This window comes from Mastigoproctus giganteus, chromosome 10 (genome assembly GCF_048544385.1).
Source record: "Mastigoproctus giganteus isolate SK-2022 chromosome 10, ASM4854438v1, whole genome shotgun sequence".
NCBI lineage: Eukaryota > Metazoa > Arthropoda > Arachnida > Uropygi > Thelyphonidae > Mastigoproctus > Mastigoproctus giganteus.
Window position 1 is genome coordinate 32,227,840 of NC_143584.1, and position 27,283 is coordinate 32,255,122.

Below are 27,283 nucleotides of genomic sequence, written 5' to 3' on the forward strand. Positions count from 1 at the left end.
GTGGTACCAACAATGTACTTCAGAAAAGGAGTAGGCAATAAATCACATCCTCTCTCAGAACCGATTTTATTTGATGTTGGGTTGTTTGAAGCGGAGGGCAACTTGCAGTTCATCAGCCTAAAGCATCTGAGGCATGTTCTTTAGGATTCATATCTAGGTGTTTAGGAAGCTACTAAATTCTCCACATATTTTCGCTATCCAGAAATTCAACCAGCTGAGAATAACCTCACATAGGAGTCTAATATTTCATCTCTATATTGTCGAAAAGACATGCGGCTATAAATGGTGCCTCCCTTCCGCCGGAAACGTCCTCTTTCCAAATCTTCTTACCTTCATATCCTTTCGTTTAAGACTGCGAAGCCAATGCAAGTTGGCTTACAAATTTTTTTTTACATTTGGTTCTTAAGGCCAGATATTGGTCTTAGACTTTTCCTCACAGATAGACTTAACCTTTCTTGCGATTATGTTCCTGTCATCTGAAACTGTTTCTTTATCCACCAGATGAATGACACTTTCGGATACATTGGAGAACTTGGCGACCCCCTAAATTATTTAGATTACTTCCATCCTTCCAATATTTCTCTATCATTGATACTCATCCAGTTGACATCTCCGTGAAACGTTATAAAATCCTGTGTAAGAAAACTTAACAGATTCTTTCTCTCGCTCAGTAGGTGGGTGGTATGGATGTTTATTGGCGCATAAGTTGCTGTCGCTATAGTGCGCCTATTCCTAATAATTTTAGAAAATAATTAAGAATGAAGCCAGCCTAATTTCATTTCAGTTCAGAAACTTATTCATAGTCGATCATACATTCCAATTTGTTTCAAAAAACAGAAAAGTTCATTAATATTTGCCCGCTCTCCAATAATGTGAAGTAACATCATCGGTTCTCGGAGATTAGCGAGAGAATGAAGTATTGAAGTTCGATGTTGTTGATAGCGTGGACAGTCAATCAAAATATGTTTGACTGTTGGATGTTCTGAGTAGTGTGGACCATCTCCTGTGAGTAGATGGAGGTGAGTAAGATGAGTAAGTCCTATTCTTATCGGTGCGAGTACTGCTTCTTCCCGCCACACAGTTTGATTTGCTCGAGTGCCAAAATTTTGGGTCCTGTTTCAACTGGAAAAGTTTATTATTCATTTGGTTATGCCATAGCTCTGTCCACTGTGCATGGCATGCTGCTTGTATTATGATATAATAATCAGAGGCTGGAATAAGGACAGATGTTAAGTCTAAAGTTCACGGATTTTTAGCAGATATATCAGCCAGTTCGTTACCTTTGATGCTTCAATGTGCTGAAATTCAAAAAAAGTTCACTAGTTGTTGTCGCTCTTCAATTTGCAATAGCAAACTCCTGATTTGTTTTAAAACAGGGAAATCCTTATGAAAGGGATTTTGCATTGTTCTAAATTTTTAAGCTGAGAAAGTCATTGTAAATAAAGTGTTATACTTAGGTGGAAGAGAAGCTGATATGATAGCAGAGGGAAACACTGCTGGTGCCCCAACGGTTTAATCCGTATATGGCAAAGTCAGCATAGTTTTGAGTATGGCTTGCATGGAGTTGTTGCACATTCAGAGTCGTTAGACGATTCTTTCACCATCGAAGAAAATAAGAATTACAGGTTAGTTGAGGAAAGCGAATCCATGGTGAGTGAGAGTAATTCTTTACGTGTTGCCTATTGTGGAGAGGAACATTCCAGATGTGTGATATTTCAAGGAGCCGTAGGCCTGCTGGTCACATTTTATTTGGTTTATTTCTATAGAGATTTAGTAGTGGATTAGAGGTATGGCTGAATAGGATGCGGAGAGCAACTTTGTATTTTGTCGGGGGATTCGATAATGGAATTGAGAATTTAGCTGCAAATGAAATGCCAGGATGCGATATAGTCGGTGACTACATCTATGGGTTGTAGTTGTATAATTTTTTTTTTGTCCAAAGTGATCGCTGACAGAAATTTGGTCCATTTGGCTTGAGAGAATTTATTTCCTTCAGAGTTTATCAAATGGTGGTTGTGTAATGAGCTGATTACAAACATTTGGAAAATGGTCACTGCCCATCAGATCATCCACACCGAACCATTGCATGACTATAAACAGTATCGGGGATCAAATAGAGAGATCAATTAGATAATTCTGTCCAGGGTAACTGTATATAAGTATGAGCGCCAGTATTAAGAATGGAGAGGTTTTATTTACTTAGTACTGTTTCTAGTACCATGTTCATCTAATTTAGAGGATCCCCATAAAGGATGGTGTTCACTAAAATCTCCTAGCAGGCAGACAGGGGAAGGTAGCCTGTATTTAAAGCTCTTCAAGATAAAGGTGGGTGATAGACCTCAAGACCAAAGCTCTTCAAGGTGGGTGATAGACTGAAATTAGTGCTAACGCAATCTGAATAATAAGACACAACAATGGCTTCAATTTTGGTTTGAAGATTAATTTTCTTGGCCGGGATCTGAGTTAATCAAAATGGCTACACCACCACGGCCAAAATCCGATGTATTGCGATCTCGTCTTTAGATCGAGTATGTTTTCTTTTTCTTTTTATAGAAACAGAAATTCGAGAAGTTAAATAGTTTCCCTACAGACAGAAACCAACCGGAATGCAGTAGTTAATTAAGTCTTGGATATCGTCAACGTTCCACGAAAGCCTCTGAAATTCCGCTTTAAATATAAAGCATTACTCGAATATAGTAGAAGCTGTATATGACTACTACTTTTATTTAACGTGGCCATTTTATGGCGTTCAGGCTTAAGTTTGTCTGTTTTTGGAAAGAAAGGCAGACCGGTATCCATATCTTCTTCTACATATATTTTCAGAATCGGTTCTTCCTGTTTGGGTTAGCAACATGCATTCATGGATCTGCTCTGAATAATCTTTTTTGAATTTGGACTAGGATTATTTGAAGTAGTAGAAATCACTGGCGGAGGAGATGTCCCTGGTATTTGAAGAGTCGTATTACTTACCTGGTCTGAGTGCTTAAGGACATTGGACTGTTGCTGAGAGAGGACACAGCCCGAGATTGATATGTTTGATAGAACTGTTTTTTTTTTTTTTTTGTTGTTGTAATATTGGCATAGGTACGTTTAGGAATACTGGGAACATTCAAATTTGTGCTTCCTGATAACTAACTTTGTTTTCAACTTCATATTTTACAACTTTTTTCTCAGTTTTTCATCTGTCATATTTTAGAGTAAGCAGGATGGTTACCTTTGCAGTTTGGAAGATAATTTCTGTCGCCAAGCAATCACTTTGAATGTGATCGTAGGATCCACAGTTGGGGCAAACCGGATTTCCTCTACATGTCGTTTGAAGGTGGCCATACTTTTGACACTGATAACATCTCAACGGATTGGGAATGAAAGAACAAAACACAGCAAAGTAGATAACTTGCTTTTACTGATAAGGGTAAGTTTGGAGTGTTAAAGGTAAGAATAATATTTCTTGTAGGTGTCAGTATATTGTCTTTTTTAATCATAATTCTTTTGACTGCAATAACATCTTGTTCCCGAAGCTCTTGGTTTATTTCTTCCTCCGTCACATTCAACAGGTCTGGTGAACATTTTCTGTCTCGGGCCGAGAGCTTGTCGGCTTAAAGAGGGAAACATATTGTATTCCATATTTGCTCCTTTTAGCCCTTGGCAGATCAACTTTTCTGCCAAGGTTTCCGGCTCCACCACGGGGAGGCAGGAGCAGTGCCTGATGTGACCAAGCGGAGATTAGCAAGGATTAGTAGTAAAGAAAGAAAGAAAAATATAAAGAAAGGCAGCTTTCCTTTCTTGCTCTCTACAAGAATTTTTTGTTAGAAAAGCTTTTATCAAATGAAGAGTTTTAGAAAATGTGGGAACTGAAGAAGAACTACTCGTCGCTCTACAGATATCGCTCAGTGAAAAATTGCACGGATAAATCGCCTGGAAAGAAGAAATTAATACAGGTATATATCTAAATGCAAAGAATAGGATTAATACACTGTTATTTGCAGATGAAGTAATTTTCAAGATAGTGAAGATAATTTACAAAGAGCAGTATTTAAATTAAACCAAATAACAGAAGAATATAAAGTTAAAATATCAACGATGAAAACTAGAACAATGGCTTTTAAAGGGAAAAATACGGTGAAAACATAAATAGTTATAGACAGTAAAATATTAGAACAAGCAAACCATTTTAAATATCTAGAATGTGATATAACATATGATGTCGAAGATATGAATCAGAAATCAAAATATATGTAGAATAATAAAAAGAACTCTGGCTAAGAAAACAAGGAAAGAAACACAATTGAAATTTTACAAAATAATGGCAATACCAACACTTCTTTATGGTTCTGAAACATGGATACCGAAACAAAGAGACATTAATAGAATACAAGCTGCAGAAATTAAATTTTTAAGATATGTTAAAGGATGTACAAAATTAGATAAAATACCAAACGTAAATATTAGAAAGGAATTAAAGATTTACTCGATTAATGAAAAAAATATAGAATATAGACAAAGATGGAAAGAACATGTAGAAAGAATGGAAGATAATAGATTCCCTAAATTAGCTTACACATATAGAGCAAAAGGAAAAAGAGACAGAGGAAGACCAAAGAAAAGATGGGCAGACCTCTTCAAGATCGGAACAGGCGGATCTCTAATCTATGAAGGAAGATAAGATAAGAATCGCCTGGTTACAATTCGCTTGGCACAAGGGCCCGCTCAATAGAAATAAAAGTTAAATATTATTTAAGCCCAATTCTGCAAGGTGTGTGAAATTTGCGTGTTAGCTGTCTTATGCGAATTTTATGTTATTTTTTTTTCCCCTTAAAGAATGTGGCATACATTTCTTTAGTTTTATACATACCCACACATCTAAAATAGTGGAAAACTTAAAACTTTCTAAAACTTTTCATGAGTGTAATTAAAAATATAATAATTCTAACTGCTGTAATTATCAATGTTTGTAATTTCATCTATCTATCAGTTAACGAAAATTGTTTCAACAAAAAACACCTTTGCTTTGGGCATTTCACGTGAACTGTTTTCTTTTCTTTAAAAGTTATTTACACTAAATATTTCTGTTAAAAATACTTACATAAATCATTTCTTTTTCGTATCTGATTTTCAAATTCCATAAGAGCGAAGCTTCATTCAAATCTCTGCAAAAAAGAAAAAACATACAGCAAAATGCGTTAAAAATCAAAAATGTCAGATAATTACAAAAAACAACAAAGCTTTATAATCATTTTATTGAAATTATTTCTATACGCTTTTTTATCTGTAGAGATTCAGTTGAAGGTATGTTTTTTAGTGTTCAATGCATAACGAAATTATCAACTCTCAGATTTTGATTCCCAAACAGGGAGATATTCAAATAATTTTTCTTAAAAGGGAATAGAAATACGGCATTAAAACAGATTAAAAAAAAGTCTCATTGAGACCAAATACCCTGAAAAAATAAATATCTTTTGTTACACAGAAGGTGTGATAAAATGTGTTTGACGCCAAATTATACCAAAATGTTTTAAATAAAACACAGCTAAAACAGAGAGGTAAAGGAAGGTGTCTTCATTCTAAAAGCATAGAGCCCGGGTTCACGTCACATTACTAAACATCCTTAATCAATGCTGCTGATACTTACACTAGTTCAATCATGTCATCAAAACCATTCTGTCCGAGATCTTGCCGTTTTTTCACAGTTTCCAAGTTATGAAGGGTGAAGTTCTGGGGCTAAAGAAAAATGTGTTAAAAACAAAATATTATATAAAATATTTTTTTAGTAAATTTAAATAAATTATTATTTTTTTATTAACTTTACGCAATGCAGTTGCATCATGAACAAACCTGAGCAATTAAAAGTTAACAAATATCGTAAAATATAACTAATGAGTCATGGTTATTTGAGAGGGAGGAAAGTTTCGAAATGCATATGAAGTGTTTTCTAATTATGACTATTTATGCAGTGATATTTAGACAATTAGCATGCATGATATTCACATATGTACTAACTCGATGACCGAAGGTTCCCGTGTTAAAACTGTAGACCAAGGGGTCAGCAGTCTTTTTCTTTATGAATATTCATTTTTATTCATTAGAATCGCAAAATTTAGACAAATTCATCCGATTTATGATTCTTTATACGGAATATTTAGAAAATATTAGATATAACCAAATATACCTAATTCAAAAAGTTTGCCGATTCCTGCTCTAGACATGTCTGTGAGTTCTCATGTCTAGACATGTCTGTCCAAGTGAAAAATGAACAGCATCGGTGTTATATTGTTTTAAGAATTTTATATATATTTTTGTGAGAGAATTAAGAAAAAAAAATAAATCCTGTAGGTGTAGGCAGGAGAAAATTGTTGGGTCCCCTATGCCAGGCATCACCTTCACTTTACTGATCATATCAAGCTGTTACTCAACCTATTGTATGCATGCGAGCAAAATTTAATATCTTTATTAGTATACATAGCCCATTTCTGACGAAAAAGTTACAGGGGAGGGGAAAATAGGCATGAAAAGGGTCTGACCCAAACAGAGTGTACTCTACTGAGCTAGATTACGTGTAGCAAGAGAAAGCTTTTGCTTATTGCAGCAATAGCTCTCCTTTAGAATTCCAGCATCCTCTGTTTGATGAATGTAAACAAATATTTTAGCTATAGTTTCATGTTTGGATAGCGAGACACGCAACTGAAGTGAACCGTTACAGGTTTACAAAAACACCTCCGGTTCCTCTGCCCCAGAATATTTAAAGCTAAAATCTTTCAGGTAAATGATGTAACCTTTAGCGCAGCAAATATTACAAAAACTTGAAAAAAAATTGCCTTTAACTACTACTCCAAGCTTCACATGAACGTACTCGATTACATTATGTGTATCTGGGGAAGCTTAACTAGACGTTTTCTTCTATTTCCAACAGTTTATGACACATGACTAAAGAGGGAAATAAAACACTCCTGTAAATCTAAAAGCTTCGATCAAGAAAGACGCTATTTGTAAAATACTTGACACCATGCCAAACCGTGTCGAGTGCTGAGCGTGATGAATGCTACCAAATACCACGAACAACATTTGAGTTGTAAATAGAACATTGTCAGGATCAGGATCACAATGTGGTGTAATAAAACATAGCTGTCATGTAGGTGTTCCTTTTATTTTTCCAGGACAAGAAACAAGCCTGTGTTTGCAATGAACTGCAATCCAGGGTGTGGTTATAATTCCGTTTTATTTACGTAACTTTTGCCATCTTCGGGTACCATCTCTCACACACCCGCACAGCCAATTACGATGTGTCTCTCAAATGAGCACACATTCTCAGAACTCTCCAAAGGTCAAGGCTTATTTACCGCCCTCACAATACCGCCTCCCGGAAAAGCCGAGACAGCAAGTGACCCGGAAGCATTACCTCCTCTCTCTCTAAAAATATCGATTAATTGCTAGGAATTTTCTCCCCCTCCCCATCTTAACTCAGTGGTGATGACGTACGCATGTGTGTATGAGTAAGCCTAAGAATGTTCTGCACGAATGTGAAAAAACAGATGCCGATTCCTTCAGGGCATTACTTGCGGCAAACCAGCGGTAATGAGATAAGAAATAGGGGACATAAAACACCACTCGACCTTCCGTCTTCCGTGCCGATGTAGGCGATCAAGTGCACGAAGATAGACGAAATTGCACGGAGAGCATTGAGCAATTGATAGCACCTGCTTGGGATGTTAGACGCGGAAAACGAAAGAAGTTGGCGCACCGTGTCGAAGACCCACACTATGATGCAAATATGAACATGGAAGTATTCTTCTTGAACACTGGAGCATTCATCGCCCTCTGGTGAAACTAATATTTGTTTATGGTTCGTTCATTACCCCTAATCATTCCTCCTAGGCATGGCTCCCGTTCATTTTATCTTTCCACTGAAATGTTTCTGTAGAAACTACTATTTTAGCTTAGTGTATCTATCCCCGAAATATTAATACCTCACTTGTAAGGTTTATTTCTTTCTGTTAGTAGTCGCAGGATATGTACATTATTAATAGACGTAATCGTGTGTTTTGCACAATACATCCACGTGTATTAGAACTAATCTGCTTTGCATTCTAATGATTGCAATCAAGATTTAATACAAATTTGTTACGTAGTTGCGAAAACGTGGATTTATGGGAGCAGGTTTAACGTCGCACTGATTTATAGGGACATTAATATGGGTGTGTTGCAATCAAAAAGTTCATTCACCAATCATTTAGAACCAGTAAGGTAGTGTGTAAAAAACTTGTTTATGTCTGTGCATCCCCTCTGAATTCTGTGAACCACTTGAAAGAGTGTTTCTGACGGGGGGGGGGGGGGTAGACCTGTAAACGAAGTTGTGAGACAAGGTATCATATAAATTTCTGTACCTGTAGAACTCATCGGATAATACTCATCATACTCGTGCGCTTTAGTTCTTTTATAACCATGATTGAAAAGGTAAAATTACAAAATAGAAAATGACGTGGTTTTGGTTTAGGTTAGCCATGTTCTACAGCGTTTTTAAAGGAGCGGTTTACTTTAAAACAGTGTAAAGAATACTTCTCACCTAGTAGGGGCGTATCGATGGGCACACACAAGAATACAGAATTACAAGATGGCGTATGTTATCACTGAGTGCAATACACCTCTATATTAACTTAATATTTCTGGCTGCCACATCTGTAATTATTTTATATGAAACTATAAATTCTCTTCTTGCTCATTGCATTCAAGAAGAAAAGCAAATTTAATTAGTTATTTTAAAAATAACTCAGAATATCGCAAATTAATATAACAGTAAGCATTATAGTAACTTGAAAAGCAAAATTGCCTTTTTTTTTTTTCACGTTATCAGAAGGCCTTAATAAACATCGTCGTTTATATTTAGTAGCATGTGGCAAGGAACTTAGCAAACCCCTTTCTTCTCTTCCCAACACCGAAATCCCCGAAAATATTTCTCAAATGGTACAGACTGATAGAATGCTTCCTCTCATTATCTTGGCTGTAGCCTTCAGAAGCAGAGCGTGGCTGAAACTTTCACAGCTTCCCAGGAAAACGTCCATTTTGCATGGTTGGTTAACGATGTGGAAGGATGAAGAAAATACTCGTGAACTCACCTTCGACACTCATCATTCGTGTTCCAAGTTTTTTTTCTTTGTTTTTGCAGTCATATTACATCGTTTATAAGTATATTGTAAAACTGTTATTCTTGGATGAAGGGGGAAAAAAAAAAATGTTAGGTTCTCAAAGCGGATTCACAACCGAGATGTCAATGTTTCAGTTCTGTTCATTAATAGACAATAAATATAAGGGATTCTTAAATAATCATTAGGAATTCTTTCCTTACTGCATAATATTTAGCTAATGTGGTACATATTCTGGAACATAAATGCTATCAAAAAAGAATACTTAAAACTTCAAATGTTTCCAAGTATTATTTGTATTGAAATAATAGAGTAGTACTACGTTAGCTGAAATGTAATAACTGTAGTGTTATTTTTGTAAGATAGAAAATATCTAAGTAAAATCACAATTACAGTATTCAAAGATACAATTAAAAATTTATGATCATCTGCAATGTCCATATAGATTTCTAAGACCAAATAAAAATAAAATGACACGATAAATGATAATTTATGTTAGAAAGTACAAGCTAACAGTGTTAAATACGATTTATTTTATGGCATTTCGAGAGAATTGTGAAAAAAATAAGGTAAAAGATTTATTTTACTTACTTTTCCGCTAATTAAAGCTTGAACAGTAATAACCTGGGCTGGCTTGGAGAACTCTACTACCTCTCCTGGTAGTAAATACCCAATTCCAGGATCAAACCACACCAGATCACCCTGAAAAGTGGACAATACAATAAACACTAGTATTAAAAAAGCAGAGTGAGTGAATCAGTGAAGAGCCGCATTAGATTTTATTGATTTTGAAACTGTGTTGCATTAAGTATTAAAATTAGATATGGAAGGAACGTTGAACACCTTAAAAATAAGGAAATTTCTAATTTAAACTAAAAAAAATGATAGTCCTTGGACGCTCTTACTGTACTTGTTATGTAGAAGAAATAGTATTCTGGAATATACTTTAAATAATAATAATATTCTTCATTTAGTTTCAAATACATTTCATCTCTGTTTGGAGCATTTTATCCATAAGAAGCGCTGTAGTACATTTTTATAATTGAATTTATTTAAAATATGGAAAAATTTAATAGAATTTTATACTTCATAGTAATATATATTTAAAAACTCTTTTGGTCTAGCTTATTTATGAAATTTTAATGACATTGATTGCAATAATAATAATAATAAACTACATGGGAGGTCCCATTCAATATGTCGCTTTCTGAGAGCTGGTTGTGGTCTCTTCTGCTTCATCTTAAACCTGCTGTTAATTAAATGAATAAAGAACCCAATAACGGATGAAATAGTTGAAATAATGAGCAAGTCTGTTTTATAGAACTAAAAGCAAACGCGTTCTTTAGATTAAGAATAAATGTGTTTAGTTCTTTAATATTTTCTTCACATCACGTTACAAAACAGACTCAATATTTTGCGCAATGCTTCAATTTAATTACTCGTAAAATAGAACCCATGGCAACAACCAGATTAAAATCCATTGCTAAATAAACTAAATTTTCTGAATCCAGAAAATCCATGGAACCAGATTTTAATATACGATCCAAATAAAATTTTGGCCATTAAAAATTTAAATTCTGCTTTGTGTGCATGGCCAATGGAGCTAAACTCTGCTCATGCACACAGAACCGTTTAACCTACAGTTTTATCAAAGCCTCGGGTCATTAACTATAGCGTTTGGGGTTCACTTGGCTGCTATTACTGTGTTTAATTTCTTCGCCCAATCGCTACTCAGCTTTTTATTGATAAAGGAAGTAATATATGTTTTCTTCTTCCTCCCATATGTGGGAAAAGTGAATAGGTCTTTGACCTGTGCACTGTATACTGGTCAAAACGATCAGACCGGTAGATGTTTGTAACCTAAAGTAAATTCTAAATCATTAAGAAAACCAGAAGCAAATATTAAGAAACATTGAAAGGCGATACCTTTCATTAAACGGTCCGAAACTGTTTATAGATTATTTAGACACTGATGATCGTCATCCCTTCTTTCCTTCATGAAACACGGTTTGCATTAGGAGTTGCTACTTTTGGGGAACGGAGGTCGAGGATCTTAACTGAGTAAAATTATTGCCTTGAATATGTACTGAATTAAAAGAAGACATTTAGTTACTATAATCAGTGCTTATGATAAACTTAAATTAAATTCGTAGTCTCCACTGTTAACTTTTACCAACACGCAATTTAAAACACGTTTGAATCCAGGCAACCTTTCAAATATATTTTATTACCGATTTAAAATGGGAACAATTATTGCTGATCAATAAATATTTAATAATAATACAAACATTAAGACTGTCTTTGAGAGTCACATGTATTCAAAAGTATCTTGAATGTGTGTGTTGGTCAATATCAAATTTGGTACTATGATAATACTTTTAGTATGAACGTGTGTACTATAGTACCGTCTTACTTGACTACTCGGCTACGGAAGTCATCGGCGACTTTGAAAAATAGAGTGAGCCATTTTTGTTTGCCACAAAAGGGCAGAAATCAAAGTGGTCCAATAAGTATCCCATTGTGGAGGCTTTTTCCAAAAGTGTGGATACAGTACTGGGTATCTTCTTCTGCCCAACCTGAAGGCACGTTAGATTCCTTTAAAAGAATGTCTGACACTTAGGAGTTGCTAATGTTGCCGTTATAGGTCTAAAAACTGGACTAACGAGGATATTAAAAATACAAGGTTGAGCAGTTGGTGTTAATAGTCTGTCCTTGTTATCTGATTAATTTATGTACCGAAAAGGTAACTATTTGCCTTTCCATGAAAGTGAATGAATATTTGTTGAGTGCTTAGTACCGTCTAGAAAGAATTGCTGGAAGGAATGACAGATTGATATGGTTTCAAGCAATGCATGCCACTGAACTAAAAAAAAAAAGATTAAGCATGTGTGTGTGTGTGTGTGTACATGTTGGTTGAATTAGGTAATTCTTTAATTAGACTGGCAGGACATTGGCAATCTCTGACAGGTATATTTAAAAAAATAAAAAAGGTTGTAGTGAGGAAAGCCGTGGAAGCACTTTCCAAAAATTGAAAAGTACTTTAGTTTGGCTTTTCTTTAGTACAAGAAAAGCTAAACATGGCTAATATGCTGATAAATCCAGGTAAGTTGTCCTCGACTTGCCTAGATTTATCTTTTGGAAATTCAAAAATGTTTTGCCATCGTTTGAAATCCTAACATAACTCTTCAATCACACCAAGGTCATTACTACAAAAGTTGTTAAAATGTTAAAATTTTAGAAGATAATTACTAAATCAGTGGGACGATTCTGACTTATATACATGGGCAGTTGTACTTTCAAGGCTGTGGAGAGACTAAAATAAGATGAAATAATCCTCTTCTTTTACAGTGTGATTGCAACACACGACTACGTGGTCCCAATTGTCCATTGAAAAAAAATTATGTTCTTATGAATGCGCAGGAAGCACAATTTTTTATCAATTAGCGATGATCATTTCAAATTCGAATCTTTCTTTTGTGGAAAAGTTTTCATTAAATATCAGCATCATTGAAGATAAAGAAATGTTTTGAAGTATCAGCTTTACATAATACGGTGCTGTTTCTTGTATTCTGTCTATCTTGTGTACTCCTCTGATCATTTGGTCGTCCCGGAGTATAAACAATTTTTTTTTATTATTATAACGGTCAGGACACGGTATAGCAAAGTTACGCGCCAAATCTACAGAGGGTGTCCCCAGGGCTCTGTCCTGAGGCCCCCTACTATGGTACATCGTACTTGAGTTCCTGAACATAGACCTGCAGATTGTCCAGTCTCAAGAGTATGCAGACGACTTAGTCCTTACCTTTGCCACAGATATTAGATCCCCACTGGAAGCCGCAGCAAAAAGAGCACTCGCCACTTTACAGAACTGGCATAAACACCTGGAAATCTCACCAGTAAAGACAAATTCCACCCTGCTTAAAGGCTCTCCGTACCTCGCGAGGCCACCAGAATTCAAAATCCGAGGAAGAACTATCCGGTTATCAACCGAGATGAGATATCTTGGGGTGATCTTCGATAGGAACCTATCTTTCACACTACACCTGAAATATCTACATACCAAGATTCGAAAATATACTGTACTAACGGAAAGAATCGCACATCGGGACTGGGGATTGAAGCGACGCGCACTCACCCTCTTTTATAAGGCTATGTTCTTCCCCCAAAATCACATATGCATCCGGCATCTTGTTTTCAGAGGCCATCACAGCAGTTAACAAGAGGAAGCTTGACTCGATTGAGCACGTCATCCTGCTCACCATCACCCGAGCCTGCTGCGCAATCAGCACCCATGCGTTGCAAGTGCTGGCCGGCGTGCTACCTCTAGATCTAGTAACAGTCAAATGTGGTTTGCTTTATATCTTTCCAAAGGTGAAGCCATTTTCTGTCTAGATTTTACCACCGACCGCTCAAATAACATCAAGGCCGAGAAGAAGCACCTCACTGCATACTTGCAGCATGTCTGGCGGGCTAGGTGGACACAATCTACAAAAAGAGAAGCCACCAGAAAATTTATGCCTACGATAGCAACAGTATTCCCGAAATTTCCCACATGGTTCTCCCATCCTTCTAAATCTGTTTAACAACTGTTTGCATCAAGGCATCTTCCCAAGAAACTGGAAGACTGCGGGACTGAAGCTGATCCCAAAAACACCCACGAAGCCTCCACAACAGCCAACCACTTACAGACCGATAGCTTTGCTACCAGTGATCAGCAAACTATTTGAGAGAATGCTATATGCCCGAATTGACACACATTACAAGAGTGCTGAACTGCACATGTCTACCCAGTTCGGCTTTAAGCCTGAGTCTTCGACAGTAGAGGCACTTAGACATCTGCTGCACGGTGTGGCCAGTTGCAACAGTAAATACTACCTAATCATCTCCATAGATTTTGCCGGGGCTTTCGACACCATTTGGTGGCCAAGTGTCCTGGCAAGGCTAAGGCGGGCCAACCTTCCCTGCAATTTGTATCTCACTATCAAGTCTTACCTTACCGACAGGAGTATTAGTGTCGTGGCACCCTATGGTAGGGTAAACCGCCGTGTCTGCAGGGGTTGCCCCCAGGGTTCTGTCCTGGGGCCGCTGTTGTGGAACATTGTCTTGGATGAGTTCCTGGCCATGGACCTTGGTGACGTCCAAACCCAAGCTTTTGCCGACGACTTAATCTTGAAAATTGCTGCCGACAGTAGAACCCAGTTGGAGGTAAAAGCAAACCATGCCATCAGGATACTACAGGACTGGACCATCTTACACTGCCTAAAAATCTCACCAACTAAGACATCCTCAATTTTACTGAAAGGCTCCCTTGACCTGCACAGGCCACCTCAAATAAAGGTGAACAACACCACAGTGAAACTCCAAAGCCAGCTTAAGTACCTGGGGGTGATATTAGATTGTAATCTTTCCTTCAAGCAGCATCTCACACATTTAAGAACAAAGATAAGGAAGTACTCTGCACTGTTAGCACGTGTGGTTCGTCGGGACTGGGGACTTAAACGTCGCGTGCTCTCCTTATATTATAAAACGACATTCCTACCAGCTATAACATACGCCTCTGCGGTTTGGTATCACAAGGCATCAACCGCCGTAAATAGACGCATAATCGACTCAATCCATAGAACTATCCTGTTAACCATTACCAGAGCCTGTAGCACCACTAGCACTGTTGCCCTACAGGTCTTGGCCGGAGCCCTTCCCCTTGACCTGGACATCATACGTACTGGAATAGCCTATTATATAACCAAAGGAATGCCTTGCACCCACCAAGACTACACAGTGGATAACAATGCAACCCACAAGGCTGAAAAGAACAGGCTGCAGAAATACCTAAAAGAAACCTGGCAATACCGCTGGACAAACACAACAAAAGGGAACATCACCAAAAAGTTCATCCCGGACGTAGACAGAGTATACCCCATTCTTCCAACCTGGCTGCAACCCGGACTTTACACGACCTACCTCCTTACGGGTCATGGGGCTTTCAATGCAAAGCTTACAGCATTGGGAATAGTGGAGGATCCGCGTTGTACTTGCGGGGAACAAGAAAGCTGGGTGCACATTATGTTTGAGTGTGTCCAATACGAAGACCTTAGATGCAGACTAATAACTAGAGTTCACTATTTACCGAGGGATCTCGAGTCACATCTACTAGATACACAAGAAGAATATTTAGCCTTAACTGATTTTGCCCAGGGATTATTTAGCAGGCGCCAAACACTAGCCGCCATATACCGAAGACCTTAACGGAATGAGACAAAACAAAACTGCAAATAGCTGCGAGACGACACAGAGGAACCGACTATACAGACCTTGGACTGACTACAAAATGCACTAGGAAAAGACAAGTGACAATAGATTGTCGAACTACAAGAGTCATGATTACCGCCAATAGAAGCGAAAAAACACCTTTAAATAGTCGTGACATCAGAACAAAGGGACACTGCCCCAAGACCTTGCAGCATAGACCCACTACATAATGACAAAAGGTAGTGTAAGGACTAGCAAACATCACGGAAGGGATAAAACCCCATAATGACAGCCAGTAGACTTGATTATGACCCCAAGATAATGACCAGAAAATAAGCCCCAGACCACATGCAGTCTGGAAGGATGACATCCAGATTTAATCCCCTATTAGTGTCCCACCTAGATGAGACTCAACGGCCAATTTTTTAGGGCCTGCAAACTGATGGAGACGACATACGTGGCACTCTCCCGCCGGAACAGCCTATTGGCGACCCAAATCCGCACTCTCTTGAGCGGATCTTTCTTTCCAAACTCCTGGGGAGGAGAGGCTTGCCTCTCCTTGCCTCCCCAATTTTTTCACTCTGGTGGGGCACGGGCATGCCTCACTACCTGCAGGGGCCATCTACTCTGTCGGCCCCTTATTTCCAATTTCTTCCCCCCAGTCTTCATCCTCCCCCCAAACTTTTGTCTTGCACAGCGTTTAGCCCTACATGTCAAAATCAAAAGAGAACATCAAAATTCTTGCCCGAACCTATTTGGTTTTTAAAACTCACTTTCACCGCACAGCCCCACGTCGCGCAATATTAATACTAACTTGTATCACTAATATCAACCTCGATTTTTTTTTTTTTTTTTTTTTGGTCCTAGCCACTAAAATCCCAGGAAAGTAAGTGGCAAGACCAGCCAGAGTACAAATATTGGTAACACCCGGCCGGCCTCCCTGTGGCAGGTATTGGTAACGTCGGGTCTCACTAGGGGCCCGGCGGCTAACAGGCCGGACGAACAATGGGTACAACAAACTACACAGTACATATCCCACACACTTTTAAATCTCTGGCTTGTCCGATACAGAGAACATACGCGGAGATGGGAGAAATCCCAGGTGCCGTCAGACCCCGAACATACCTAATACCTAATAATGGTTCTCCCATGGCCTATACGTGACTTTTTTGTTAACTGGTCACGGTTCTATCAGACGAAAGCTCACTGCTCTCGGAATCACCGAGAATTCACAAGGCCTTTGTGGTTCCCTCGAAAGTTGGGAACACCTGATGTACGAGTGCGAAATATATGAGAACTTGAGATGCCTTTTCCTGACTAGGATACATTACCTTCCTAAAAACGAAGAACGGCACATCCTCGAAAGAGAAGATTATGTCGCCTTTACGCTCTATGCACAGGATTTATTCGCACGACGGAAGACCCTGCCGTGGATAGTCACTATCTGGATCATCATCTAAACCAAGAGAAGACAACCACCTATATTTTGGGATTCAATGCAGAGGCCTACCAGCAAATGAGACTACGAGACTACACCTCCACCAAATCTAAGAAGATCCTGTATAGGACAACCACATTCCTATTTATATCCCTACTGACTTAGACACAGATGGTACTTTAACTACCAAACTAGACATCACCACTGAAGTTGACATTACCGCCGGACCTGAACGAGAAGAGTAAGAAGATCGTGCCAAATGTCGATCACGGTTGTGATTCCTTGCACAGCAACTTTTCTCCCACTCCCATCCCCTATTTTCGCCTGATGGATGCATTCCATTGTACCTGGGGGATGCCTTCTTCATCCCTCATACTTCTACCTGTTCCTCCCTTTCTTGACTCTAAAGCCCACACACTAACTTTTTTATTACATTGGTCTGTCAGGAAGCTTAGGCGACCTTGGCAGAGATTAGCGAGAGAATAAAGGGCAGCCTGGCTACCTCCTAGCGGTGTGTTCAGGCAACGTGGGTTCCCACCAGAGGCCCTGTGGCCAAATGACAAGACACTCAACACGGCAGTTTGTATTTCTTCACAGTGTACATATGGCGCAGATGTGGGAAACCACAGGCGGGGTCTGATCCTAATACTATGCAGTATCAGCTTTATCAAATTCAGTGTGTGAACCTGCCAGAAGCCGTTATGAAAAGGGGGAAAAAAAAAAAAAAAAGGATCTACAGTAGTCCTTGAAAGTACAGAAGTAAAATTGAAATAAAACAAAATTATCACAAGTCATGTTTGGTATTTTAGCAATTGCTGAGTGTGTGAAGATATTCAAAAAGTTTTTAAAAAAAAATCTCAGATCTCTTTCCGATAAAACTTTGAAGAGGCTCTTGATAATCAAGGTTATACAGCCGGCCACTCTCAAATACAACTTTCACACTATATTTCTAAAGAGGGCAAAGTCTGAAATAATATCTTCCAAGAGGTAGTCATAATCATATTGTAAGGTGTAAATCTTACAAATTAAAATATTTGTTTTGCTAAAATAAATCCAGGTAGGGCAATGGAAAGTGAGAATTAGCATTAATGCCCAAGTTAAAGATAGTAAATATTAAGATTGAATATTTAGGTTGAATGTAATAGAGGTTAAAGTTGGAAGAACACTGGATTTAGTAATGGACAGTTTTAGGCGTGGGAATTAAAATAGTGGCTAAATGGAAACAAGAAATTGAGTAATATAAGAGAGCAAACAGTGACAGCAGGACTGGGTAAATGGTGCCATTTGAGAACAGGCGTGAAAGGGTTGCTGAGGGCAAGAACAATAGAACCGTAAAATAGGATTACAAAGCATCTCTTTTGATCTAAGCCACCGTTGGAAAGTAAACAGGGAATTACTGGACATCCAGTGTTCTTATCAAAAGAAAACGGCGTCAGGGCGACTGAATTTTGAATAAATTGGGATAAGCTCGATATATTTAGCAGAGGTGTGAACACGAAAATGAGTGTTTTGGAGGTTACCGGCAAACATGAAAGGGCCATACTGCCGTGTGGAAAAACTTAAGAAAATTCTAGAGAAGGGTTGGTTTGTGCGCTAGGGAGACAACTGGGGTGAGTTGTTTTAGCAAATAGGAAGGAATGAAAAAATTAAACAGTATGGGGATTTGTTGGAGTCCTTGGGGGAGGCGTTCCAAACTTGAGGGAAAGAGTAAAGTTCGTGGGGAGTAATTTGAGAAAGTGCCCATTCTGTATCTGACTTCTGTGGTTGAAAGGGGTTGCAGGTTGAAGTAGAAGTTGATTTTTTGGTGGTCAAAGTTCAGTGCTAGTGGTAGTATTAGTAGCAGGATGAAGAAGAAAAAGGAAAAAAAAAAACGTGAGAGAAAGAAAGCCTGGTCCACCATCAGAATGCAATGATAGGCCGTGAAGGCAGTGTTAAAGTTTAAGGTTAAGGTAAACGTGCAAGAAAGAAAGCCTGGTCCGGCATCGGAAAGCAGTGTGCCCAAGAAATGGAAGAAAGCCTGTCTGCCATGAAGGAAGCCTGAACGCAAGTAAATTGGAAATAGCGGCCATTCCGGAACACAAGTCTGTTCCTGTTTTTTTTTTTTTTTTTTATTGAACCCCGAACTCAATCTAGCTCTGTTAGGAATTGAGTGATAATCCTTTTAAAAAAGAATATTATGTTGTATTAGGCAAGTTAGTTAAGGTTGAGATAATTTGTTATGAATAAAAGTGATTTTGAAATAACGAAAGGGTGGTAAAGGGGATGACTAAGATGATAAGTAGAGAGTAATTAAGGTAGAATGGGTGATCGAAAGTGAATATTGAGTTAAGAGGTAATACATTTCATGTGTTAAAGGCTAGAAACAAAAATACAAAAAGAGTAATAAGCGTGGAAATGAGTTTTTCTGATGTAAGTGATAGAACTTGGTAATCTAAGATGATTGAGCAATCATCGAGGATTGAAATTTAGTAAGATACAAACTGATGTTAATAATTTGTAAATTGAGAATAGTTGATGAGAGAGAGAGAGAGAGATAGTGTAGTATGGTTCAAATATATGGAAATTGGTATGCTTGTATGTAATTATTTGTTTCTTTTATGTAAATGCTGTATATAATGTTCATTAAAGGTTTGCAAATTTTTTGAAATAAATGCGTATCTTTAATGTTCTGCTAACACCCGCTTTACAACCCTAGAGTTTTCTGTGAATTGCAGTCAGATTTGCGTAATTTGGGGCTGTTAAAGACGTCAGTAGGGTAAAAATACTGAATTGTAGTTAAACATTTTTACTACCCCCCCACAATATTTTACTGTCTAATAGACAATCTAATCAGAAGTCTGAAAAGAGAAAAATCCTACGTGCTCCAGTATTTTAATGTATAATGTACTGGTAAACAGTCCTACAGCTATACCTTATAAGATGTCTTCGGTGAAATTTTATTTCAAGTCCAAAGTTTGGATTTAAAAACAAACTCCTCTTCTCAACTGCTTTTTCTAATAAGAAAATAACAAAATTTGTTGCTTTTTTGAAAATCAAAGGTTGGAAGCTATGATAATGTAATCAGTACAATGATGAGAACGGATTTATGATGTAGATCATATTGGTTTGCAAAACATTTCTTGGGAAGGCATGACACCTAATGTGTTCAATGATTTGAAAAAAGTCAATCCTGTAAACCTTTTACAAAAGGTCTGAGAACCTTTCAATTGTCAAGAATAACTAATTTACATCATCTCATGATTGTAAAGTGAACGTGTTTCGAAGACACGCTGTCTCGTGGGGGGAGAGAGGTTAATATTATTTTTCCTCAATGGTGTAATGTACCCTGAATTCTTTTCTGAAAAGAAATTTCCAAAGGAATTTTCAACAAGGCTGTCCACCCACTCCTCTTAAATGTTGGAAGACACGAAGGCTGAGATGAAGTCACACAACGTGGGTGGTTTTGCAGCATGATAACACTCGCTGTCAGTCATACGTCTCTCTCTTAGTCTAGGATGTCCTGTTACAAAGTGGGACGACTGTCTCGATATCCTCCCTACCGAGCAGACTTCACTGTGTGATTTCCACTTGTTTTTCCATCATGATACACTCACCCATCACACAGCCACAACAGGTACATTGAAGGAAATTGGACTGGTTTGAGGTCTCTGCATAAGCGGTAGGCGAAAGGTACGAAAAACGATTGTCAAAGGTTGATACAAAGTAATTTATGATGCCTATTCGTGCAAGTGGAAGTCTACGAACCTTTTTGATATATGTCAGCTGATTGACGTTTACTAATTTCATTCATATCCATAGAGAGATCTTCAATAGTTTCTAGGGAGCGGATAATTTTACAGAGTATGCTCTCGGTTTGGAATCTTTTGTCTCTAGTCTTTTTGAAGAAAAGTCTATTTTGAGATAATTAGTTCTGGTGACAATTGAGGTTATCCTGAAAGATAGGTCAGGCCTTTGTTAATAAGTAGTTCATAATCACATATTGTATCATGCTTAAAAGTGGAAGTCCACAAACCTTTTTGATATATGTCAACTACCTAACCACTAAAATATTCTGAAATTTTAAAAGAAATGCAAATTAAACTCGACAAGTTTTTCAAATTTTCAATGTAACGCCACCTTTCTGATTCTCATGTGTTTTCTAAATTATTTTTAAACAAGTTATACATAAAGAAGCGATGGGGTAATTTTAATCATTGCTCGAAATACGGTGAGAAATACTCCTCCTTGGGTATGCCTGAACTTGCCCCTTCCCTATACTGCAAATTTTGTTTGCATCTGACTGAAAACTTGAGTTCTAAACTGAAGGTAATTACAATTTGAGATGTGGTATCTTGTTTCAAAGTAGCCTATCGAAGCTGCCCTCGGACTGATGGAAATAATTCCTTACCCTCTGCTGAAACTCTGATCTCCCCTAACATAATTCCTTTAACTTTAACTCCGTTAACGGAGCTTTATATCTGATTATTAAAATGTTTTAATTGTGAGTGATACTTGGAGGAAATTTTGGTAATCGACTGGCATTCTTTAAAGCCAAAGGGTATAAAACATTTTGCCATCCTTGACCAATTTCAGTTTGCCCTTTAGGCCTTTAAAACAGGTTCTATTTCTAGCACACCGAGGTCGAGGTTACAATGCTTTATCCCACTTCTCACTGAGAAGTGAACACACTTATATTTAAAGAGTATTTGCGCTTGTTTACATCTTGGAACATTCATATGACAAACACTGGAATATGATAACGGACATGAAGATGGCTTCATTCCTAATTTGCAGCGAAAAGGATGACTTCAGTAGATTCATGGGACATAGCGAGTATTGTCAGATTAAACATTATATAAAAAGAATATTATTTATTTGGTTTTATGTCAATGTTTGAAAGTGCTTATGGCGTTCTTAATTGTATCGTTAGTTTTTTGGTACGATTTATTTCCTAACCATTGCACAAAAAGGACAAAATTGACACCAGTTTTATTTATTTTAACTTAATCGAAATATCTCTTTGATAAATTATTAACCTCTCAGAACAGGGAATCAATATTGGTCTTTTATAACTTGCTACACCAATTTATGAAGCAAACAGATAAATTGTGTGTATCGGTATGTTTTAACAGTTTTACTCGACTTCAGTAAACAGAATGCGGATCTATTTATCAGGTAGGTAAATTGCATTATCAACCCACTGCAGGACCTCAACAATTCATGTTGAGGGGAAATGGACCATAATCTGCCACGCTGGTCTACGCAAGGAGCGTGTGCTACTGCAGTCCCGCCCCTGACCACTCTGCTACGGAGACATGGATAATTAGAGATTTCTCCTCAAACTTTTCATTTAATATCTTATGAAAGTCAAAATTAACAGTTTCAGACTATAAATATCCCTAAAGTAGTGGAAATGGCGAGTATCACGCATTTATCCGATCACTCAGGTCGGTCCAATTACATACAAATACAGAGCATGGATTCGATGTAATACAATATTTATTTTTCCTACATTCCTTATTGCATGACGCTAGTACATATCGAATCTCAATTTCTTCTGTTCCGATCATTCTTTTGGAAATTTTCCTCTTGCGGTGCTCTCAAGGTCAACTACTTTTATTTTTATCTTTCTGTTTAAAGTATTTTTGAGCTCCATTAACTGCATTCCTTTGCTATCACCTTCGAGGTACATACCAAAATTCAATGCCATTATATTTCAGCGACCACAGTGGGGCACACAATGGAATCCCAAATTCTAATGGTGTTTGATCATATTTGAGGAACGCGCACAACTGGTGCAGTTGTGTTGGCACCTGTAGTTCAGCCATTGAAGTTCTTTTGATGATCCATATTTTTGTAGTGATGTAAATAATGCGATTTAAAAATGGAAAATTGAAGACTAGAATTCTGGGATCTGTAGTGGGTCGACAGTTGCACCAACCTGCCTTCTCCAAAATCAAACTTGAAAGGTTCAGTAATAATCTCTCTTGTAACACAGTGCAGAAGAAGAATCTTTATTGCAATAATAATAAGATACAAAATACAATTGATGTTGTAACCTTCCCGTAACGGCCACAAGCCTGTGGTTTACATGTTCAGGGATCAATGAATTTGAATTATAAATGAAAAGGTAAAGGGTATTTACAAACATAATATACAAAGGGCTAATATTTAAATGGAATTGAAAAACAAGCAATGAATGAAAAAGACTCTCCGCCTCTTCAGGTTGAAAGGCACTCATCAGTTTAATCAAATACTATATATACTTAAGAGCTTGTTTTTAGACCTGAGACAACTTCAATAATCAATGGATATGTTAAAATAACATACATCCAGACTACTGGAAGGCGAGGCACAGTTCTAAATTTTCAATTTGGCGAGGATTCCCTTCCTGTATTTTTTGTTCTTGACCATTTCTTGGAGGTCGCTGTCGATCGCTTCCAGTGAATTTGCTTTGGCAGGAATCTGTCGGTAAGTTCAATAAATAGATTGTGTATTTACTGAACGCTCATTAAAGTCCTCTGACCAGTTTGGCCTCGCCTCAGGGCTGCTCTGTGCTCCTCACAACTCAACCTGCAACTACTTTCTCCACCGTTCTGCACAAGTCATTTCTGGAACTCAGCAACTTTGTCGTTCTGTCTCTCGAGGATGCCCACAAGGTTCGGTGCTTGGTCCGCTTGTCTGGGGATTTGGTTCTAGATGAGTGGCTTCTCCGTTCATCTCCCAATGCTTCTAAAATAGCATATGCCAATGATCTAACCCTTCTTGTCCTTGGTAATTCTCGTGCTTCTTTGGAAAATACTGCCAGTAGCATTATGAATGATCTGTGCTCTTGGTCTGATACTCATAAACTTGCTATTTCTCCTAACAAGTTGTTGTTGTTTCGGTTTTTAGGAGCATTAGCAACTAAGGCCATATTGCTCCGGGAATATGCGGTGGTCATTCCCTGACCTTTCCGCATCCTCCGTATTTGGTGCTGACGGGCTCGAACCCCAGTCTAATCAAGAAGCGTGTGCTATGCACTGTTACTCCTTCCCACCTGGCTACGGAGGCGCCGACTCTCCTAACAAGACTAAGCTTCTTTATCTTAAGGGCAACCTTAACATTTTCAGGCCTCCGACTGTTAAATTTTTTGTTCGTTCTCTCTCCATGGTTGACTCACATAAATTTTTAGGTATTATTCTAGATCTTAAGTTAAACTTCCAGAAACCCTCTCCATGGTTTCTGGAAGTTTAACTTGCACCTTCATGATACAATAGCCAAGTATACATATATGCTTGTCTGTCTTTCGCATCAATCCTGGGGTATTAACCATCATACCCTTCGTCTTTTGAACAAAGTGGTGTTTGTTCCGATTTGTACCTATGGTGCTGGCGCTTGGTTTTGGTATACTATGAAGATTGCCATTCAAGAGAAACTCTCCTTTGCCCAAAGACGTATGCTCTTAATGATGACTCGTACCTGTCGCGACAGCTGCGCTCCAGGTATTAAGCGGTTGCCTACCTCTGGATCTCCAAATCGCTTATCGAGGTTTTTGCTATTACTTTAGACATGCCATTCCAGTTGACTTTTTAGACTTCACTGTTAATATCCACTGCGATTTTAAAACCGAAAAAACTCGTTGCTGGAACCAGCTGGTTAGACTCTGGCAAGATCGGTGGTCTTCTTCCAAAGGTATGGTCACAAGAAAGCTTATTCTACCTATGTCCTTTGCCTTACAAGTTTATTCTAAAATGGTTCGGTCCGAGTCTCGGCACTCTTTTTATTCTAACTGGTCATGGTACCCTTCGTGATAAACTTTGTGTTTAACCTGTCTGATTCTCCCCTCTGTAACTATGGCAGCCCAGAAGACTGGCAGCATGTTCTTTTCACCTGCCCATATTACTTGAATCATCGTCAGCCTCTGTCTGCTTTGTGTCAACCATTCTCCACAGGCAATTAGTCTTCTCTCTTGATCTCCAAAGAAAAATTATCTTCTGCAAGATTTTGCACATAAGGCCTTTGCCAGATGGGGACAAATCATCATTAGTTCCCCAATTTCAGGAACTACCCCTATTCCATCTCTACCTCCAGTATCTCTATCATCGCCATCTCGTGGTACCACCACCACCACCATCGTCACTACCACCATTTTGTTTAGCTCAAGTACCATCTTCACAACTATCATCGACTTGGGCAACAAACTTGTATGACGCCGAGTGACATCACTGTCTTCTTGACTTCTATTTCCTGCTAACCTCTAAGTGTAACTGGTGGTGTCAGGGTCATCTGCTGGCACCACCTTACACTATTGCGGGATGATTTTTTTTCTTTATTTTATTATTATTTTTTTCTCCATTTTATTAACTTATTTTTATCTTTATTTTTACTGAATTATATTTTATTTTCATCTGATTTTTATTTTTCTGATTTTTATTAACTTACAGTTAAATTTAATTTTATTTGCTCATATTTTGAATGGTTTCGATATTCAATACGTGACACTCGAGGTTTGCTGCGGTTCGCGCTCAGTTGTGGCCTGCCTCCTCGCGGCATAGACGGGTATCAGTACCCACCACCCTGGTGCTTGTTGCTTCCTGATAGCAGAGCGGCCAGAAACAACTAAACAACATAACAAACACACACGCGGCACAAACATAGCATTCCACATATTTCTGGCCTTTCTGCAGAGTATTTGTAACATCACAGTGTACCACGGCGGAGTTGAACTAATGTTTGGGAGCCGCCTTACATAAGATACTATACATGTCTACATCTGTCGGTAAGTACTAGCCGGTTATGGTCAGCTAGCAGCTGTGCTGAAGACCGAAGATGAGGGGGAAGAATGCGCCAAGAGCAGTGATCCCAGAAATTCGGCTCCATAATTTTATCGGTTACCAACTTGATGGTGAATAGCAGCTTCTTACTTTCATGTAGGATCGGAGCCTGCGCAGTTGAAGGGCATCTGACTCTGTTTATCTGAGAGCTGGGGGAAGGTGGACTTTGGTGTTGGCCCATTTTAGAAGCCAGAATGAATTCGGCAGCAAGTATCCTTTTAAGGCTGGATTCGGCAGCTGAGGCTCATATCTCTGAAGCATACAGTACTGTCAGTATAGATTTGATATACCTTTTTACCAAGTGTGGGTCGTTAGTGCGGAGCAGCTGTTGCTTCGCTCCCCAGCGTAGTTGTGTTTGTTTTGTTATTTGGTTTTTAGGAGCATTAGCAACTAAGGCCATATTGCTCCGGGATATGCGGTGGTCATTCCCTGACCTTTCCGCATCCTCCGTATTTGGTGGTGACAGGCTCGAACCCCGGTCTAATCAAGAAGCGTGTGCTACGCACTGCTGCTCCTTCCCACCTGGCTACGGAGGCGCCCCCCCAGCGTAGTGAAGTCAGCCTCGAATGTATAAGGTGTGATCGGTGAAAGACAGCTCGGAGTGGAAAATGACCCCCAGATCTTTGTGCCTTTGAACACTTGTAACTTCGGAGCCATTGAACGCAGGCTCCAGCATTATTGGACTGCCGTTTAGTGAGAAAATGATTTGTGCCGATTTCAGAGGATTAATTTGGAGGTTGAACGCGTTGTGGTAGTCAGTTATGTCCTGTAGTTTCCTGTTTATTTGCTGAGTGGTTTCGGCTGCCGATATCCTAGTAAGGAGCTTGACATCGTCAGCATATATGATCCAATTGCATTTGTTAGCCACAAACGGCAAGATGATTGCCGTGAAGAGAACGCCGGACAGGGCCCCTCCTTGAGGCACACCAGCAGTTATCTGACGCATGAAAGTCTTCGTTTCGATCTTTAGCACAAGGGTCCTCTTGGATAGAAGATATTATAGGAACCAGAGAACATCGCCGCGGAAATTGAAATAGCCTTATAGCTGATTCAGGAGTTGGGGTATATAGATGGCGTCAAATGCAGAATGGATGTTAAGATTGACAGTTCCTGTCTTTGTTCTAAGGCTTTTAAAATGTGCAGTGTGATGATCGTTGCAAGATTAGTTACAGTTGATCTTCCAGAGATCCTGTAGTGTATTTGCTCAGGACTGTCACGAAGAATATGGTGGGTGATGGATGGTTGTAGTACTTTCTCCAGAATTTTTTTAGCAATACAGAGGCGTAAGCGATGGGTCTGTATTGGCTAGAGAGAGTTTATTGTTGGTGCTTAGGAAGAGGACAGACGGAATACTTATTCCACTGTGGTGGAAAGTAATGATCTTCAAGGCATCTGTTATTCTTCCTTGTTATACAAGCTAGTGAACTTAGACAAAACTAGAAACAAAATACAACGGTCTAGAAGTAGTGCACCCTTTTCCATACAAATCCTTAAATATAGTAGACCGATTTGCGATGAACGCATTTGAATTAGTCAGGATAGAGATTATCGTAAGTGCTAAGGAAAGCTGTTGAATTCTGACAATATGCAGTTCTATTGATAGACACTTCTCTCCATTACTAACAGGATGTATTGCTCTCGTGATGAGTTTACTACAAGGCCATATT

The 27,283-nt window shown here is 38.5% G+C and overlaps 1 protein-coding gene across 1 annotated transcript in view; it reads right to left on the reverse strand.

The window, feature by feature from the left end:
- Positions 1-27,283, reverse strand: part of Myo10A (unconventional myosin 10A) — a 207,813-nt gene that overhangs the window by 104,939 nt on the left and 75,591 nt on the right. The window contains exons 3-5 of the mRNA XM_090384060.1: positions 9,726-9,836; positions 5,630-5,718; positions 5,084-5,147 (exon numbers count right to left, since the gene is read on the reverse strand). Of these exons, the coding sequence (XP_090240186.1) occupies positions 5,084-5,147; positions 5,630-5,718; positions 9,726-9,836 (264 nt within the window). The remainder of the gene's footprint in view (positions 1-5,083; positions 5,148-5,629; positions 5,719-9,725; positions 9,837-27,283) is intronic.